Raw genomic sequence first — 17,601 nt, 5'->3', positions numbered from 1 at the left:
GCACAGTAAACAACGCCTTCAACGCGGCGAGGACGCGCGGGCACCCGGTCGCTCTTCGCCGTTCTCAATGCGACACCAGCGCTGCTCCTCGGCTGGGATACAAAATGTGGCCGCCTCCGGCGCGGTGTTTTCCAGCTGACCTAATCTAAAAACGTTGGTTTGAATGCATGCATTGCCGCACTCTTTTTTCTCACGGTTGCCAGAGCAGTCGTAGCAATCGTAGCCATCCCGTTCTAAAGTTGTGCGGTCATTATTAAAGGGACCGTGAAGGGAAAATGTATTTGCCTTTGCTTAATTTTATATCTTTGAACAACCTTGTAGGAACTTAAATCAGAAGTATTTTAGCCAATAATTACTATTAGGTTTTACTAGATGTCTTTGAAGTGCTCTTTTAAGGCGTTTCCCTAGCGACCGTGCGATACCGTCAGCCGGCAGTGCAACCAGCACTAACGTCGATTTAAGGACATTCAAGAGTTGAGCGAGTGCACTTTGTACTTATTATGTAGTAAAGCCGTGGAGTGCATATATTGAAAATAGTGCATCTTCTGTTAATTGCCATAAACAGTTTTCTATCCACATGACCGCTGCTGGCATGACTACTTTAGTTGTATGGCTACCATTGTAGAAGAACAGTGTGCTGGCTACTTGCCCTCAGTTTTCCTGCTGGTGCTTGCATTATTTTGCCGATTCTCTTTAGAGTCTTACCTGTGCTTTATAAGATGGCACAAAGCCACTGAGACAAAAGAAGAAAAAAAAAAATCTTCCGTGAGTTTCAAACCTGCGACCGCCGAGCCGGCATGCAGGACCGCCTGACAGGACAGGACAGGATCTTAGGTACTGATCCACGGCCAGGACGGGCATGTGAGGATGAAAAAGTGAAGCATAAAAATTCAGTTCATATTTTCAGTCCAGCACTGCACTCTTAGTTTCTTCTTTTTTTTTTTTTAATACACTGAAAACTTTAACCACCAACTTGTTGAATTCTTTTGGAGTAAGCCAAAGGCAAACACACCTAACTGACTAAACAACAATCATAGCAACAACAATCACAACCACGACATGCAACTTCACCGCTTCTTGCCTGTTATTTTAAGCTTGGCGAGTAAAAGACAAGTTGATTTTATTTTCTAAGTACTCGAAGTTTCTTCGGTAATCGTGTCCATGCAGTAAATTCCTATTTTAAGCTATGCTTCGTTTATCTGGCCAGGTCATGAAGTTCGCGTCACTCACGTTAGAGGATATGTGAGATAGACATTGGCAAGCTTCAGCAAGAGTACCAGCTAGTAGACCAACAGTTTAGACTGGAATGAAACAGTCAAAACAGTTTACACATACCCAGTTTACTTAAGTATGGTTACTTCTGCCTGCACAAACTCGCCTATATATGCAAAATTGTTGAGTGGGAGTTCGGCCATGTTGATCAGTCGTATCAGAGGCCAGACATCATCTGTTCAGTTGCATACGAATTTAATCATGGTGCGGACGTTGTAACTGTATCTGACCCTTTGCAAGCTCAATCTATGGTGTCATGCTCTGCAGGTGGGACGAAGCTAAGATGAGCTGCTTTTTGTGCCATCATTCACCCACCCACAGTTTGAGTTTGCCTCGCCAATATGGTCCCCTTTCCAAAACTACCTAATCACGATGCTAGAGTCTGTGCAAAATGGAGCCGCTCATTTCAGGCAGTTTTAATCAATATTCAAGTGTAATAAAAATAAAACTAGACAATTCACTTGTGCCTCCGGAAAAACGCCGCTTAATTGCTCTCCTTTGCTTACTTCCTAAATACGTTCATAGTAGTGGGCTGTCACCGTTGCCAATAGTAACACCAGTATGCATGTCGAGACGACTTCATAATCAGTTTAGTTTTTCCCGCATTTATGGCAACACACGTACATTGGATTCATCAACACTGCCTTGGGCCATTGCCATGTGGAATGATCTTCCAGATACCATTGCTTCCATAGCTGACAGTACAAGATTTCGGGAACATGTGTGTCGACATTTTTTATGTTAATGATGCTCAAAGCAACTTTTGCAAGCCTGTCACATTTTGTGCCTTGTTTTGTTATTGATTGTATTTTTTGCTTGCACAGAAGGCTGTTTACTTTTTTCTGTTTGAGCGCCATTTTTTGGTATGAAATTGTAGAAATCTTCGTGTTGTTATTGTGTGTGTTACCACATGTTGATATGCTCGCATCCACTGTAATAATTCACGTAGTGATTTATGTCCTCTTGCCTTTTGTTACAACATTGTCTTCTACCTTTGATTTTGCTCTGATCCTTTTGTAATGTGGGCACGGAGGCCGTTGGGCGCCAGAATGTGGGCGCGTTGGGTGCCAGAATGGGGGGGTCGCCGGTATAAATGGACAGTATTGCCCAGCAAGCAAGCTAGAACACAAGAACGAAAGCCACAATCCCCGCCGTGGCATCGCGGGTACACCTCTGACGGTTCATTTGTCTCACTGGGGGGAGGTGCCAGAGGATGCACTCGGAGGTAGGCAATGTCGACAAACCACACTTTATTGCTCAGTCAGAATATGGAACACCCACTGGACAGGCTGTCCCGAGCCTGGTGGGAGACGGAGTCTCCACGAGATCATTAAGCTGTCCGTGGCGGCTGACTCGGTTCGTCTCTTGAGGGGGGACTCGCCTCGTCTCAGGGTAGAGGAACGTCAGCTCCCTTGTCCGATCCGTGCAGTTCCAGACCTCTGCAGAAAAGTCGTAAACAGGGCAACCCCGCGTTCCGACGTCACCTCGGTTAGAAGAGAAGAGTCTCCCAAGGGGGAGGAGGGTGCTGGTGCCACTTGCGCCATCCTGTGCCAAACCGCCCACATTGCGCTAAACTCGTTCATCAGCACCGTCCTGCGCCACAGAGCCCTCATTGAGCAGCGAGATATGACCGCCATGATGCCCCTTGCTCGAAAACTTGGCTGAAACATCGTGTTTTTGGTTTCAGTGCGGTTATGCTTTCGTTTTCATCAGAGCTGTGAGTGGCTATGGAAGTTGGCTTATGCTTAGCTGTAAGGCCGCATGCACTTGCCTTCACTTGGGATTTGCTTGTGTCGCATTTGCACGGTTTTGTTTTTTTGTTTGCCGGTGCCGGCCGCTGCGCCACAATCTATGAAAATTGCTCTCATAGCCTTAAAGAGCTCTCAGAGCCTTAAAGGTTGCGGTTTACTGGAAGTGAATTTGCAGATAGTCGAAAATTTTTGACGAGCGTAGCTTCATGTATAGAACAAAAGGGGTATTGGACGCTTTGCCCTTGCTTTCTAATTTGGTTCGCCTTTGTTGTGAAATAATTACTCATTTTAGCCTGTGAGCTATGAGGTTAGCTTTGCTTATGTAGAGGATGGGCCAGCATTAACTAAGCATTCTAGCAAGCTCTCATTACGTAATCGACAGTGTACGTTCGTCGACTCTCGCAGTCCCTTGACGGGCAAAGACAAAGATACGTTCTGCTTCGCACGCACTGAAACAGCTGTTCGATACAAAAAATGCAAGAAACCGCCTTCTTTTACAGAATGTCACGGTGAGTTCGCTTAACAGTGCAGTCTACCGGACACAAAGCGAGGCCTGTTATCTGATCTCATTCGACTCTGTGCGTGACTCTTTGAACTGTGATAATGCGGCGCACTCACTGGGGCCTTAAGTAGAAAACTCTGCATATTGTAAATTTCCAGGTAAAGCACAAGAACTGCGTTCCTGGTTTGGAGTAGGTTTTAGTGCACGGTAGAACGCCTAACGTAGTGGATGAATGGATTAAACTTAATTGGCAGGTGGCTGGCAGAGCAGCCTGTGCCAGCCCCCTGCCACACGGCCTTTCTGGCTGCTCCAAGCCTGCTACAAAAGGCAATTTTGCCTGCTCCCAAACCCATGTGCCCTGTTCCACCCCTGCACCAGTGAGTCTTCGAAGTAGTGCCGCAGCGTCTAGAAAAATATCGCCTGGGAACAATGTACAACACATGCCCATGCCTTTCGGTTTATATAGCTTACAAGCACAAGTGCGGGAATTTTTTTATGCCTGTAGCTCGCATGCAGGTAAGTCTTTAACATACCCTTGCTGTTCCCCAGGTGAGTGGCCTGCACTACCCATTGCCGTCGAGCCTTCACCTGCTGAGCCTGGAGCACGTAGATGAGAACCGTGCTCTCATACGTCTGGAACACCTGTATCCGGGCTACAAGGACAGCAGGCTGGGAAGGCCGGCCACTGTATCTCTTAAGGTGAGAGGCACCTTTCTGACATGGACTGCCGGGAAATGCGGCCATCCAGTTCTCCCATGCAGAATGCATCATGTTTTCGGCGTGCCCTATCTAACTGGTGTCATTGTTATACTCTCGCGGGAGCCACGGGCGCATGGACTGGGTGAGAATAAGAACATGGGTGTTGAGTCTGGGTACAGTTCTTTTTAATACCTGTGGTATGCCCACCCAATTTTTCAGCAATATCACGGGAGCTTCGACCGTTCTGTGGATCCATGCCATATAACGGAGCGATACTGCAAACTCGGCGAGAGTTGCTTCATGCGCACTAAGCACTGGCCGCAGTGTTGTCTGCTAGGCTGTTCCAAGAGCAGAATGCTGCCCCGGATTCTTTCCTTCACTTGTAAGATTGCCTGCTCAACAGCCGCTAATGGTGCAAAGAGAGAAAGGGAGAGGGACTAATAGCAGCAGCCTAAGCATTCCATGAACAAATCTCGAAATGTGCGTTTTTTACCGATTTATATAGTATTGGTGCAACTGGCTTTCTCGTGAACAAAGACAGCAAGTATGCAAAGCAGTGTGATAAGCGAAGGAAACAATTCGAGGCTGCACTCAGCTCCTGTAAGAGCCCAGCCGATGACGGCCATTGCAGCCAATGCTTAGTGCGCATGCGGCAACTCTCGCTCAGTCATACGGCGTTGATCAACCAAACGGTTGGCGCTCCCGTGATATTGACAAAAAAATTGGGTGGGTGTACATGGGCACCTGCCTCAAAGGCTTTTTCAGAGAAAGACTGCCACCAAAATGGCGTTTGTCTCAGTGACACACTGTGAAGGAGAATTTCCATCGCTGCGGCAGTCGTTTTTCAGAAGTTCGTTTATCCATCACCTCTTTTCCCGACCGAAAATGTGCATCGGCACAGCTATGTCCCTAAAAATTTGGCCAGTCTGCCGTCCGAAGCCCTCAGCAGTGTTCCATTTGTAATGAAAGCCATCGGGCGAACAGTACACTGGTTGACAACAGCACTCGTATTGCTGACCATGTTTGCTGTTGCAACATGTTTCGGAAAACTAAATTGTTGTTTTGATGTCTTTTTCCTAATTATTCGTTTTGCAAATTTTTCTTGCCCGTAAAAAATTTTTTTGGCATTTTGAAAGTGTAAGCACTACTGTACATGCCTCTATCGTCTGCTCACCACGGCCTGCAGACAAGCACTGCAGGCAAAACTGCATGCAAGCAGACGATGCTGCTTTTTCACTTTTAGTTTCCAAAAAACTTCCAAAAAAAAAAAGAAGGTAAGAAAAGAAATTAATTATTAGGTAAGAAAAGGTTACAGGTAAACCTGGATGTAACGAACCTCTACGTAATGAATTCCCGGATTTACCGAAGTTTTTCAATTCCCCATGGCCAACCCCTTTGAAACCCATGTATTTGCGACCTCTATGTAACGAAGGCATCGCGCCTGTTGACCTTGATGTAACGAATTTGCTACGCTAATGAGCCATTGTTTTTTGCACTTTTTCTGAAAAAATGGCTGGAAAAATGCACTAATGTAGCGAACTTCGCTTGCATTGCACACTACCGTGCGTTTCCAGTGTGAGTGCGGGGTTGATTACAGTAAATGCTAGGCCTGCCTGTCAGCGTGTAGTCACGCGTCTACCCGCCATGGTGGCTCAGTGGCTAAGGCGTTGCGCTGCTGAGCACGAGGTCGCGGGTTCGATTCCCGGCCGCGGCGGCTGCTTTTCTGATGGAGGCGAAAAGCAAAAATGCTCGTGTGTACGAGATTTCGGCGCACATTAAAGATCCCCAGGTGGTCCAAATTAATCCGGAGCCCTCTACTACGGCGCACCTCATTGCCTGCATTGCGTCGGCGCGTTAAACCCTACAATCAGTCAATCAATCAGAGAGGAACTTGCTAGTGGCTCTTCAGCAACAGGTGACAGCAATTGGGCTCTAGGAAAGTTAATAGCTTAGTGAGGTCGCAAGTAGCAGCATTGATCACTCATATATATATAGAGGAAATGAAGTTTAATTCAATCGAGGAAATGTTTCAAGAGAGGCGTCCTCATTCAGGGGTGTGAGTCCACAGCCGTTTCCATCAAGAGCAGCTGATCTTCTAGATGGGAGCTGGTGAAGGGTCCCTCCCAAACCCTGCAATCAGAATCAGTGTAGTCGCGCATCTCCACTGCTATCTGTGGTGTCGGTTCGTGGGTGTTGAGTTCTGCTGCCCCAAAACGAAAAGTTCTGTCCTTTCAAGACAGGCTGGCAGTTTTAAATGCTGTCTCCGCTGGCAAGAAAGAAAAACATTGCCGCCCGGTATACAGTATCCCAGCTAGCACCCCCTCAACAATTTTGAGTGCGGAAAAGAGCTTCAGTTTGTGAAAAGGCACCCTTTTAGCATCAGTTTGGTCCTTGAAACGGGTTAAGGCACCGAAAAGTGTCAAAAGTGATACTTAAGTTACGTTTGTGAATACCGGGGTAAGTGGCCTTGCTTCTTATGAGTGCCGTGTAGTGCCTAAGCTCGTGGGAAAGCAGCTGATGCAAATCATGCAGTTTTTCACTGTGAAATAAATCCTTGAGCATTGACTTCCCCATCACTGATGTCTGCCATTTTGATTTCATTTCTTCTTCATTCACGCGAGCTCAACTCGGAACCTGCATGTAATGAAAACCTGCATTTAACCAAAAATTGCGAATTTTTGTCAACTTCGCTATATCCAGGTTTAACTATATTTGAACAGCAATTTACTTTAGTCCTAAAAAATCTGTCGATGGCAAACGTAATGACTGCATTGAGGAAGTGCTGCACGGTGTGCTGTTTCACGCATTTTTATTGCTGCAACGACACGTCATTATAATCAAAAAATAGCCTGGGCAGCAGCCTAGCTAAATTTTTAGGGGCATAGCACAGCCTCAAGAGCAGGTGCTTGCAAGTCACGAGCATCTTCCAACTGATAGAGGCCAAATATAATTTCAGAAAATTTTTGTGAATTGTTGGAATTGTTATTAGGATTATGTAAGTTTAGTAGATAGGCTTAATTAATTATAATGTATGTATTTTGTTTGCTTTCATGCTCTGCCTATGTCAATGTTGGGCCAATTCTGCTCTCTTCTGAGCATTGAAGCCAATATTCATTGAAGCAGTTAATGTGGTGATTTCTACTCACTCCTCGTCGAAAATACTTTTCCTCAGCCTTAGTAATGTAGGGTAAAAAGAGTAATAAAAGGTTTTGGCAGGAATTTGCATGCAATGATTGGCTTCGAAACTACAAATTGTTAACATTCGTACATTGTTACCTCATGAGCCCATGAATATTGGCATGCAGGACACTTCCTTATTGCTGCTCAATACAAATACATTGAATCACCTTTTTTCTGTAAATTAGCAGCAAAATGCACACACACACGCACACACATGCACGCAAACACAGACAATAATAAATCTACAATAATAAAAAAAGATCTATTAGCCACACAATAATTTTATTATATTGGGCATGTTTCTTAATGAAACAGCCAGTGCCAGGTCAGTGATTTGTCAGCTACGAGAAATATGTGCTGGAGATAAGCACTGGCTTTGTTTCAAAAGTGTCATTTCTTTCATAAAGGCTTTTGACGTGCTAGGTTACCGTATTTGCTCGATTGTAATGCGAGTGTTCTAATTTTCGCTACTTGACGTCTACGCTCGCATTACAATCGAATACCGTTATTCAAGTTGCCTAAACAGTGCAATGATGTACCCAATTCTCATCGACGGCTATGGTTCTGGCCATTTTGCGATCGATGGCAACATGTGCCAAATTCATTTGGATCCGCCACAAGCCAAGACTGGCTCTTTTTCTTTCTTTTTTTTTTTTAACGGTGGTAAGAGGCAGAGAGAGGGAAAGGTCTGGGAATCCATGAGGTGAGCAGAAAGCCTTCACCAAGAGTTGCTGGACGTCCAGATAGCCGCTAGTCACCAGGTTTTGCCACAGCTCAGGGGTGGGAAGAGGGGATCGGAGAGGAGGAAATTTGGGATTGTGCTCACACTGTATTATGGTATAATGAGGTAGAGTACATCGTTAACAGCGTGCACTGTGCTTTGCCTTTGTTTTTGCGTCATGCTGTGTGGAGGCCTGCGTGGTTTTTGGTACTCCTCTTCGGTTCCCCTGCGATGGCAATGTGTTGTGCTCAGTACAACGCCCGTTTCAAGACTCACTATTTTAATGGCTGAAGCTGCAGCCCAAAGACTCGACGTACCGACTATCCGCAAATGGCGGCTCCAGCAAAAGTGCCTTTTCACGTGCGAACTTGGCCGAAAAGGTTGTCTTGAGCCTCGCTACGGTCACCACATGAAGCATGTTGCTGATTGTACAGTACAACCGCCTCATGGCGATCAGTGCTCAACTGATACAGCTCAAAAGAAGCCATGGCACTTGGCAGATCAGCATTCCGTAAACGAAGTTCAAAGCATCATAGGTGGACGTCTAGTCGCAATTTTTAAAAAATAAATGTGCTTTTCCATGCTTCCGCTCATTTCGCGTGACTACTTTGGCAGTTGTTCATTTTTCTTTGCGCGACAAAAAGTTACCGCTCGTGTTACTTTAATGGTCTAATATTTTCTTTCTGGATGAATGAAAAGTCACACCTCGTGTTAAAATCACAGTCAAGTTACAGTCGAGTAAATAGTACGGTAGTTCGAAAGTGTCCTAGCGTTACCATGTGTTAGGGGTATACGACATAATTTGTGGTAGATAAGAAGCTAATACTATTTAAAAGTCAGATAAGTGTCTTCTTGCACTTCTTTGTTTTTGTGCGAACCTAAAGAGCATTGTTTTTACTTCTTACTTTTCTTATTGTCTTACCTGCAAAAATCATGTAATTTTATGATGGGTTTCCTAAATCACTTGATATCATCTGGGCCTGCAAGTAACACTTCTAACTAACTATTTGCCATGCCAACAAATTGGGGGAATGTACTTTGAAAAATACATTGAATGAATAAATCAGGTGAAGTCATAGAAAAAAATTGCCATGGTTAAACACGGTTAAACCAGGTTTGTCGAGTGATAGCTGTGCTTGTTTTGGGAAAGGATGAGACCGTTCGTTTTCAGAGATTTACCTAACTTTACGGAATGTCTTGGTTTAGGCAACGGTGAGACTAATAAATGTGCTTTTCTATGCTTCCGCCTACAATGTTACACCTATCCCTGAATGATAGGTGTAACATTAAGGGACAAGAAGAGAGCTGAGTGGGTCAGGGAACAAACGCGTTTTAAGGACATATTAGTAGAAATTAAATGGGCGTCGTGGGCAGGGCACATAATGCGAACGCAAGATAACCGTTGGTCATTAAGGGTAACAGAGTGGATCCCTAGAGAAGGCAAGCGTGGCCGGGGGCGGCAGAAAGTTAGATGGGCAGATGAGATCAGGAAGTTTGCGGGGATAAATTGGTCGCGGTTAGCACAGGACCGGGATAATTGGAGATTAATGGGAGAAGCCTTTGCCCTGCAGTGGGCATAAATAGGCTGGTGGTGGTGGTGGTGGAGGGGGTGATGGTGATCATGATGATGATGAGACTATTGTTTTGCAAAGGGCGCCACTTCCGTAGCAGCAACTACAGAAGCTACAATTGCACCACAGACAACACATAGATGCTGCTCAGCGCCGTCAAGGTTCTCAGCGCAAATGCGCAGTAAACTTAGGTGAAGTGAGTGCCTCTATCACTGGCAGCACGAAAGACTGACCTTGAGCAGCTCATTTTCATTTTGCAACCAACGGAGGCACTGGCTGCATCCAGGTTTGACCTTGGTTGAGCTCGAAGGTCGTTTTTACAAAACAAGGCGTTTTTTGTACCTGGAGTAGTAGATGTCGCTCTAAAATGTATCAATGGTGTCTTAAGGCTTTAGAAATTGTCTCTGCTAGGTCGCAGGTACATGTGTAATGGTATACAATCATTCGTGTCTCGTTATATAAAATGATTTCTGGGCTGTCTTTGTCTTCTTTGTTTACAGCACCTGCTCGTGTCATACACCGTGACGGCCGTGGTAGAGACCGTACTTTCAGCGCACGAGTACCTGCATAATTCGACAAGATTCCACTTCGATACCAGGGACTCTGTGCCCGTGTCGATGCCCACGGTGCCGCCACCATTCCGGCCGGGGGCACGTCCGTGGTTCGGCGGGGGCACCGGCACATTTTCCACTAGGCGGAATCTGTCACCCATTGACGAGCGGCTCTTCACGGTGACGGTGAACCCAGGCGAAATCCGGACGTTCCTGGTGACGCTAGAGCCCAAGAATCTAAAGTGAAAGCACCTCCTTTCTCATTTCTGTACAGGAACGCCGAAATTGTCGCCCTGATTTTTCGAATGACTGAGACGCTGCTGGTATCAGCTTCACATCACATCTATATGGTTAAGTCTCCAAGCGGTGTGCCTGGGTGCTTGTTTAACAAACAAAAGCCATACAAGGGCAAGGAAAGCCTCCTTAGAGGTGGCTTACAGCTCATGTAAGCTTGTAAGAGCTATGGCACATCAAGGTCATTAACACCGTAAAAAAAATTGATATTTTTTTTTCTTTCTGCGGGAAAAAAAAAAACCACGCACATTGAACAAGGTGGTTAACATGCAACTCCACAATGGTTTGTTTGTCACCTGATTGACTACTTTGCATTAAGCTACAGCCCTGCAGAGTTGACAGCAGAATAACCACTTCTTGTATCACTCTGGAAATTTTCTAAACATTGCGTGCATCTTTTTTTAAAACAAAGAAATCTAGGTGTTTTATTTAGCCATTAATTTTCAAAAGCCTTTGTCTCCGTATATCCTGCCTCTTATCAGTGTTTGTATTTGCCTTTTTGCTTTGTACTGATTTAAGGAAAACATAAATAATTGAGGCAGAACCCAGGTGAGGAAAATTGAGGGTGAAAGTAAATAATGAAAGAGGCAAAACACATTTTAAGGCACACTCGTTAATCTGGCTGTGCACTCAGGAAATCCCTGTCTCTGCAGTGATTGAAATGGGGGCCCAAAATCCACCTATTTCGTGAATGGCCAGCATCTTGCCTGACATTGTGTTTCCACGGCGCAATTGGCCCATCCAGCGCTGTCAGTAGCAGCCAGTAGTGAGTGAGCCTCGCATAAGAACGGACGGCTGTTGAGTCCTGTCCATGGTGTTCTGGCCTCCACCCTGATGTTTTGAAAAAGTCTTTCCAGAGTGACATGTGCAAAAATGTTATTGTTATCCACCTAAAGCACCTACAATTTTGCAGATAGCAGAGCAGTGCAAGCCCAGTAGTGGCAGCTGAGCTGCTGTTGCGTGGGCAAGCAGATCAGCTTGGAACATTTTGGCACATGGATCTGCCTTGAAGCTTTCGTGTCAAAAGTTAGTGCAAAGCATAGCCACTTAAAGGGGTGCTTCAAACGGCTGGTAAGGAAATCAAAGCCATCTGTGATGTTCTCGCAGTAGGCCATTGTCGCATGCGTTCACTTCTCGGAACGTGTTGTCAACAGCCATGGAACTTCTACATGCCCAAGCTCGATTCAGTGCCCTTAAATTGTTTCAGTAAGCTCACCACCTTGTGTACTCTGAATTATATGCCACACTATCAACCGTCTCCAAACCCCTGTTTTTCTCCAGACATGATTGGCAAGTTCTATTCCACAAAAATGACCTTTTGCGCATCCCTAGTTACTAGGAAGCGCAAAAAGTTATTTGGCCATCATAGAATCATGCATAGGCCTTGTACTTTTCTAGGAAACGTCGCATAACTTTAGTGGTTAGGTGAGCAGTTGAAGATAGCGCAGTATGCTGGCAGTGGCCTGCTGTGATAGCGTGACGAATGCTTTTTCTTTGCAAGCCATTGTTTCATTTCCCCTTTAGGCAACCACTGAGTGGTTCAATGGCGAGGTGACACGTCTCATACTCCTTTACAAAGGTGCAGATTACACTGCACTTATCTAGTCTACTGTAATAAGCAGGAAGCTTTTTACAAATTCTGTTTGCCGGCCCCACAGCCGAGTGCTAGTGCCAGTGGGCAGAATGCCGTTGCAGTCACACATAACCTACAGTTGTCGTGCTAGAGTGATGCTTCCAGTCATTCTGTCCATGCACACTCGTCTAGTGAAATGTGCGTACAAGAGACGAGAGAGGGACTGAAGCAATTTGATGAGTGTCCACATTACCACCACTTCTCGAAAACTGTGCACTGCTAAATTCTCTTTTGTTCCCTCTGCCAACATACGGCGTTGACAAGTGGTGGGTTGCATAATAAGCTTTAACAATCAAAATCAAACCGGAACGGCCAAAGTATGCTCGGCTTCACAGGTATTGTAATTACGTCCTCAGTGTGCCGTTCGCCTTTTGTGACATCACTTCCGCGTGGCACGTCTTAGACCTGCTCTCAGGTGTCACTTTCAAGCGGTCTACTCGCTTTGGCAGCCTCAATGCATGGTAGCTAACAGCAGGCTGATCACGTGGTGATGTATTGGTATGGGCTGAGACGGTAGGTTCAAGCTTCATTGAGCGTGGGCTAATTTCTTTTGGATTTCAAATGGATTATCTACTCTCTTTTTTGCTGTAGCTGCTACACCGATGAATAACAAAATGCACATTGGTTCAAATTACACAGGTTGTCTCACGTGCAAGAGTGTTCAGCAAGTATGATTATGTATGACTTCAGCGGTTTATTTTTCAGCGCTTTATAGAATTTTTGTTTCCAATATAGTTGCTTTTTATTTTTAACGGCTTGATAATAGGAACATGGTCAGTGGGCTGTGGAAAACATGCGCTGCCAAATTAGCCTTTCCAATTCTCGAGTTCCAGTTGCTCCACTGCTATAGCACTGCACTTGTAAATGACCGTGCCCTGAAGGCAACAAATTGAAAAATGCATTTTTGGCTGAACGCGTTCACCACTTAAATATTTTATGCCTGTACCATTAATTATGTTATTCTTCAGGGGAAGGGTCCACTTTTCAAGTAGTCAACGCCGTAAGGCCTCCTCTGTCTTTGTCTTGCTAGGAAGCTGGCGGAAAATGTGAACACATTTGGTACACTACACGCCATTGAGGATACCCAAGTACTGTCTTCCCGTGTGTGTGTACAGTGTGGGTGACAATATCTAAGCACATGACATTGTTTTTATTAGTGTCCGGTAAACCTAAGATGCTAGCAGCATGTAGACAGAGGGAAATCTCCAAGCGTGGTCATGAAATCCCAATCGATTCCTGCTTCCTTCTCACAAATATGTATGTTTGTGAAAATGTAAACTTTCACTCAAGTTTTGTTGCAATTGCACAGAAATGCAAGGCGAGCTTGAGTAATGCCCCGAACGTCAAAGAAAAGGTCACCTGTCTTGCTGATGACCCAGAAGTCTAAATATGTGCAGATGTGTAGTTTTCAATAGCTGGCCTGCCTGGATGGATGATTCACTTGCTACAGCATCAACATATTGCCACTGTGTGGCATCAAACCTGTGATTTTTCTGAATCCCTCCTGCTTATGATATATATCTTGTTTCGCGATTTATCTATCCCACCGCAGTGTCAGACCGCCTTCAGGTTGCGGAGCATAGTTCTCATTGTATGTTTGCTTTTTTGTTGCGTAGGAGCAATGATACTGGAGCACAGATATGTTTTATAAGTTAAAATAAAAGTGGTGGCTGTCCCTAAAACATTTCCTGAGATATATATTATAAGACACCTTGCACTTGAGATAGAAGCCTTTTATTCACCAAATGCACCGCAGCCAAGTTTAGTAGCCGCAGTGATGATGATCATGTACAGATGAAGTAAGACGAAGCATCGCATCAAGTGACATCAAGTAATGATAATTACATGGTAAGGAGGTTAAAATATGTGAAATCTGGCAAAGTGAACAATTACAATGCCGACAATAGGTATATCAGGGGTGAGACAGCTGCGCATATTGCGCCTTTCTGATACAATTCCATTTTCCTGCGCCAAGCTGCTCCAAAAGCACGAAAATGGCGAAAATTGCGCCAAACTGCTCCAGAAGAGCCTCAACGGCACGGATTTTGATGCTCATGTCAGTTTCGGCGGGGACAAAAGCCTCCCGCATCCCTTGGTCACCGCTTTTATAGTCGGTCAATCGCAAACACAGAAATGGCACAAATAGAAAGACTGAAACGAAGCAAGCGATAGCTTCTAAAACTCTATTCGCTTTCCGTCCGGGTTCGCAGAAACGGCCTTGTCGATTAGGCATCGCTGTGGCAACAAACATGGCCGCCGCCTGATCTGGCTGCTACCAACGCGCTCAGTGCGTATCGCCGATATTTTCCCTGGTTTTTTTTACGCCATCAGCTGAGTTCCAGTCTATTCATTCTATCTGTTGTGGCTCTGAACAGTGACGTTAACTCAAGGATATGGTTTGAGATTGGTGCCAGATTACGGGAAGTTGGGCGGCTAGAAAAAAAGTTCATTGAAATGTGGGGCCTACGACTTCGGCGTGGTTTGTCCTTGAGAGCGAAACGCGGTGTGCAAGTGAATTTTTTGGCTTGTTGTGCTGTTGTAAAATGTTGAGGTGTTGCTGTGCTTCGAAGCGCGATCGCGAGCCTCGGGGATGGAACGGTCGACACGAAAGTTGCGGGCTGTGCTGCGGCGCCGCGACCTGTTCAGGTAGCGCCCAATAGCTGCAGGACTACACGGTTGCCATAGAACGCGACTATAACACTTGCTGTATGCAAAGTGAAATTTAATACCAAAATCTAGGTGGCTAAACATTAACGCTACTCAAATGACCATAGGGTGAACCTGCGCCCCGGGGACTGAAACGGGTAGGCTGGTTGGGCTATGCGACCGTTAGCTCGAAGCTGCTCAACTGTTGCCGTGACTACAGTCGTTCGTACAACACAGCCTGGGATTACAAAAACAATAATTTTAGCATTAAAACAGCAAAAAAAAACGCCACAATTGCGGAGCCCTTAAATTTGATAAGAGTTTTAGCAGTCCGTCTGTTCCGTCGTGTACGTAGTTACCGTGCTCACCGGGACTCGTCTGGGCACTTGGGCATTCGTAGCCGTAGGGGGATTAGTTGCCCGCGCCTCCTCGCCCTTCCGCGCGCGCAGGCGCAGACCGGTCCCGTCAACCCGGTAACAAAGTAACCAACAGAACAGACGGACTGCTAAAACTCTCTAATGTTAACGGCAGTTTTGTTGTCAGTGTTGCGTGCAGGCGCAACACAATATCACCAGTTAGGAAAAAGGTAGTGCAGTTAGTACTTTGTGATACTCTTAAAAATTCTTTCAGGTAAGGCTGTTTAAGTGTTCTGTGTATTCAAAACTGATTGAAATGTGCACTTGACCCTGCAAATTACTGAAATAATGATTTTTTAAGCTCACAAGACGATGTATTAAATGTCCCTAACTGCTCCAAATCAAGATTCTTCTGCTCCAAAATCGAAATTTTGCTGCTCCGAAAACTGCTCCCAAATCTGTTTGGGCTGTCTCACCCCTGGTATATACATACATATACATATATATATATATATATATATATATATATATATATATATATATATATATATATATATATATATATATATATATATATATATATATATATATATATATATATATATGTTTGCAGAATAGTGTATCTTGAAATGTGTTCATTTTCCCCTATAATTTTTTTCACGTTTCATTCGACCCTTTGTCTGCAATGCCTTCACGTAATTTCACACCAGGCCGATGCAATGGTGGAGGCAAAGTTTTAAGGCTAGGTGCGCCCACCAGAATCCTATTATTTGTTGGGCACAAAACGTTCCTATTCCACTTCAATGTCTTTGCAGTAAGAAGGAAGAGTGAGTACTGAAATGAAAATAACGAGAAATAAAAAAATGAGGCGCTTGCTTTCTTGGTGAGGTTTTTGCATTAAATCTTTTTTTCTCTCATGCATGTAATTGGGGTTAACTCATAGCAGCCACTCTTACAATTTCAGTTGAATTCCGCTAGTAGCATCAGTGAGTATTAATGGTTATGTGTCTTTTGTTTTCTGAAGTGGCGTTAATGAAAATTGCTGTGGCAGGGTTTGCTGCAGGGTTAGACTGTAGTACAACTACAATTGAAGCACATTGCTTCATGAGAGAAAAAGTGAAGGTTAATTAAGTAATTTGTAGATGTGTGATAAGCATATATACATATGCGCCTATATACATATTATATATAAAGAAATAAAGAGATAATATATAACCCCTTTACCTCATGCTTGTAAATACGTACAGATGGAAAGCTTAACCTTGACATCATCTTTACAGCTTAATTCTCTCGCACACAGTGGATATACTGGGAAGTTCGAGCTTACAAAGTCACCCAGCCCTATGTAAGCTGCAAGCAAAAGTGTATAGCGCCTTTGTGTACTCTGAGTGGTGGAATGTTTATGCCATGGGCGATTGCTTATTCTTTCAAATAGGGTTGTTGGCGGGGTGACAGATAGACGCCGTTTTTTGCTGTACTAAGTTGTAATTTGTTGCATTGTTAGCCCCCACAGGGGTGGAGTGGTGGGCTCCGGCTTGCAGCTTGTTAAAACCGCACGCTGGCTTGTTTACCGAAGTAATCAACACTTCCCTTATGGATACTTCTCAGTTTATTTCCAGTCCCAAGCGCTGAGTGTTAGGAAATGCACCTACAACAGGCCTAGTAATAGTTTCAGTGATTTAATGTCTTGAATTTGCTGGGATGAGACTGATCTCTCAGCGGTTTTCAAGATTGTGCTAAAAAAAAAAAAATTGTCTCCAAGACTGAAAAACAGAGAAAGTGTGCAGATGACACCAAGCATATCATGCAGACTTGATTAAATGCACCTCTAAACCTTGTATTGGCTTCGCAAAAAAAATTTATTGCTGCCATTTCTAATCACGCATGTTTCCTTATTTCTGTAGACAAAAAGCAATAGGGCAAAAGGGGATCAGATGTTTTCAGTCCAAGAAGCAATTGATATTTTTCTTGATTGCCTAAAACTTTTGAAATATATCAGCTTATTTTTAACCACTTTACAAGCAAGCCTGGGAAGGGGCTATGTATTATGCATATTTTTAAAACTAACTCTTGACATGTTCATACATAGCAAATATCCACCTAATTTATTAGAGTAATCGTACTTGTCATAAAGAGTAGACAGTGTCATTTCAATGGTTACAGTCAGCACTTCTGCGTAAATGTTTGATCCAAGTTGCACAGAATGTCCTCTATAATTAAGGCCGCTATATATAACCCCAGTAGCTCTTTTTGTTGTATGTCACACCCTGAATAAAAGCTAGAGCACTGCAGCATGACTTAGAAAAGGCAGGGATGAATGCTGTGTTTTCATGGCTGTGGAATTTTGCCTTCAGAAGTCTCGTAAAAAAACTATGTACCGCAAAAGGACCAACGGGGTTCGATTCACTCCAACATATCCAGTAGC

General features: G+C 44.4%; 1 protein-coding gene across 2 annotated transcripts in view; it reads left to right on the top strand.

Annotated features, from left to right (window-relative positions):
* LOC144144444 (lysosomal alpha-mannosidase-like) overlaps positions 1–15,657 on the top strand; it is a 522,591-nt gene extending 506,934 nt beyond the window's left edge. For both annotated transcript variants that reach the window (XM_077675887.1, XM_077675896.1), the window contains 2 exons: positions 4,075–4,224; positions 10,197–15,657. In XM_077675887.1, the coding sequence (XP_077532013.1) occupies positions 4,075–4,224; positions 10,197–10,493 (447 nt within the window). In that variant the 3' untranslated portion in view covers positions 10,494–15,657. The remainder of the gene's footprint in view (positions 1–4,074; positions 4,225–10,196) is intronic.
* The last annotated feature ends 1,944 nt before the right edge of the window (positions 15,658–17,601 follow it).

This window comes from Haemaphysalis longicornis, unplaced genomic scaffold (assembly GCF_048455015.1).
Source record: "Haemaphysalis longicornis isolate Haplotype H1 unplaced genomic scaffold, Haemaphysalis longicornis Haplotype H1 scaffold_1, whole genome shotgun sequence".
NCBI classification, from domain to species: domain Eukaryota; kingdom Metazoa; phylum Arthropoda; class Arachnida; order Ixodida; family Ixodidae; genus Haemaphysalis; species Haemaphysalis longicornis.
Note: the sequence above shows the minus strand (reverse complement) of the source record. Positions and strands in the feature narration are given on the sequence as shown.